Source organism: Scylla paramamosain, chromosome 14 (genome assembly GCF_035594125.1).
Source record: "Scylla paramamosain isolate STU-SP2022 chromosome 14, ASM3559412v1, whole genome shotgun sequence".
In the NCBI taxonomy this organism is placed as follows: Eukaryota; Metazoa; Arthropoda; class Malacostraca; order Decapoda; family Portunidae; genus Scylla; species Scylla paramamosain.
In genome coordinates, this window is record NC_087164.1 from 17,649,841 (window position 1) to 17,652,422 (window position 2,582).

Genomic DNA, 2,582 nt, shown 5'->3' on the forward strand with positions numbered 1-2,582 from the left:
GTGGATGGGTGAATATTATTAGTCAGTTTAGGCAAAAATAATGTTACTATAACGCTTAGGTTAACAACACAACAGCAACAAGAACAACAACAACAACAACAATAATAACAACAACAGCAGCAGAAGCAGCAGCAACAACAACAACAACAATAATAACAACAACAACAACAACAACAACAACAACAACAACAACAACAACAACAACAACAATAATAATAATAATAATAATAATAATAATAATAATAATAATAATGATAATAATAATAATAATGATAATAATAATAATAATATAAATGTAATGACATCAATTAATATACGATTCTCTAATGAAATATTCTGAAAACTACCAAACTGTTTATTCTTATGACGCAAAATTTGTCATGATGAGATAATATCTAAAGACTCTCTCATCTCTCTCTCTCTCTCTCTCTCTCTCTCTCTCTCTCTCTCTCTCTCTCTCTCTCTCTCTCTCCCTCTCAGGGGCTCAGAAGAGCAGGCAAAGAACACGGCAATCCGCATCACTTTCCAGAAGGCTCCCACAAGCAGGGTTTTCTTCCTTTTCGAAACCCCGCCCACGGTAAGAAGGGACGTTCATGTGTACAAGTCTGCATAAAGTTTTTGTTGACGCCGCGAGGATGAAATGGATGCGTTCAGTGGGCAGATGGACTTCTGCGATTCATGCCTAACTCTGTGGCTGGACTACAGTCTCGCTATATACGAATTTTAAACTCCTTTTCTGTATTATTCTCGGTCTTTTCTCTAATTATTACTATTTTCGCTTCCTCATAGTGACAAAGTAATGATGCATTTCAATTGCAGTTTATCCAGTCTTTCCTCTAACTACTCATTTCGTCTTTTTCTCAGGGTCAAAGCACAACACTGAATTTGCTGGTGCGTGAATCCATAGAGAGAATCACGGATCTCTCTGGTGTCATCGAGCTCGGCATGGCCACCTTCAGGACTGTGGTGCCTGGTCAGGCAGAAATAGGTTGACATGTTGAATTTCACCTCCGTTGCGAGTAAGTGAAAAAAAGAGGCCGGGAAATTTAATAGAAGTGGCAGCTCTCCAGGGTGAAATAAAGGATCCCTTTTATGAATTCCCCGAAGGGTCACTAATATTTTTTGATTAAAAACATATGGACATGGTAAATTAAGTAAGGAGAGAGAGACGCCTTTGTGTTAAAGGAGATAATTAGTATCTGTTTAACTTATTTTTAACGAACGGCAAACGAAACGTACGTGTTGTCATTTTCCCAAAACAATCAGTCATCTTGAATTTCCCTCCTTAGATTACTCCTCAGTCGAAAGTTACATTCCTGGCCCAACCACTGATCCTGTCTCTGACGCACCGCTCGAGGACGCGCTGCTCCAACTGCTGCCGTCCTGGGAGGTTTATCAGCCCGGAACGATTCTGATTTCCGTCACTTGGAATCATATTGTTGCAAAAGATGCTGAGGAGCACCTTAATGTAAGTATGAAAGCTCCTGTATGCAGTCGTGACCTAGTTCTCTCTCTCTCTCTCTCTCTCTCTCTCTCTCTCTCTCTCTCTCTCTCTCTCTCTCTCTCTCTCTCTCTCTCTCTCTCTCTCTCTCTCTCTCTCTCTCTCTCTCTCTCTCTCTCTCTCTCTCTTTCTATATATATTATATATATATATTATATATATATATATATATATATATATATATATATATATATATATATATATATATATATATATATATATATATATATATATAAGTAAATAGGTCACGGACGTCTTCAGTGAACGGGAAAGGGAGGCGCCGCCCTCACGGATGTGGGGAAGGCAGGCGGGACTTAAGAACAATCCTGGAGACTGTCATGTATGTCAGATTAATTAAGTGTAGCTGTGCAACTCCCAATGTTGTTCTGAAAAAAAATAAATAAAAATAAAAGGGAATGTGAGTAATACGCATTACATAAATATGTATTATATAAAAGGGAGAGTGAAATTCAAATCAATCAATTGTTATTTACTCTCAATGTATTAATTTATATTCTCTCTGCCACCACAACACGAACAGCAGAGGAAGCAGATATCGTACCATCTTTGTGCTTAATAATATTTCTAATTTTAACTTAAATCTTCATCAAGAGATTGGAGCAATAAGACAATTTGTTTCTTTGGGTACACAGACAAATTTCAAGGCGTTATTCCTCTCTCACATGAGGATGAAGGTGAATCTGCTTTTTTGCGCTAACAGGCCCTGGTACTTGATAAGCGGGTGAAGCTGCTCGTGCTGGACTCATCGGGGATGGAGGGTCTGGAACATGTGCTGCCGCTGATCCCGCTCCTGCAGAACACTGGTGGCAACTTCTATATCCAAGACTATAATATTTCCAAGCCAATCCCCCAGCTTCTCGGAGACTTGGTCAACTACACGAGGTACCAATTCATCAACGACCATAAACTGGTGAGTGTGACACTGATGTAAATAATGTTAAAGATCGTATAAAAAGTACATGTAAATAATGTTAAAGATCGATAAAAGTACATAGATGTCTTTAGTAATATCACGTCCTTCATTAAGCCGGCCGTCAGCTTTCTCGATCTTGACAGACTG

At 38.7% G+C, this 2,582-nt stretch overlaps 1 protein-coding gene across 1 annotated transcript in view; it reads left to right on the forward strand.

The window, feature by feature from the left end:
- Window positions 1-868: 868 nt before the first annotated feature.
- The window catches only part of LOC135106962 (uncharacterized), a 9,666-nt gene continuing 7,952 nt past the window's right edge, over window positions 869-2,582 (forward strand). The window contains exons 1-3 of the mRNA XM_064016440.1: window positions 869-1,019; window positions 1,290-1,468; window positions 2,223-2,432. Coding sequence (XP_063872510.1) covers window positions 995-1,019; window positions 1,290-1,468; window positions 2,223-2,432 — 414 coding nt within the window. The 5' untranslated portion in view covers window positions 869-994. The remainder of the gene's footprint in view (window positions 1,020-1,289; window positions 1,469-2,222; window positions 2,433-2,582) is intronic.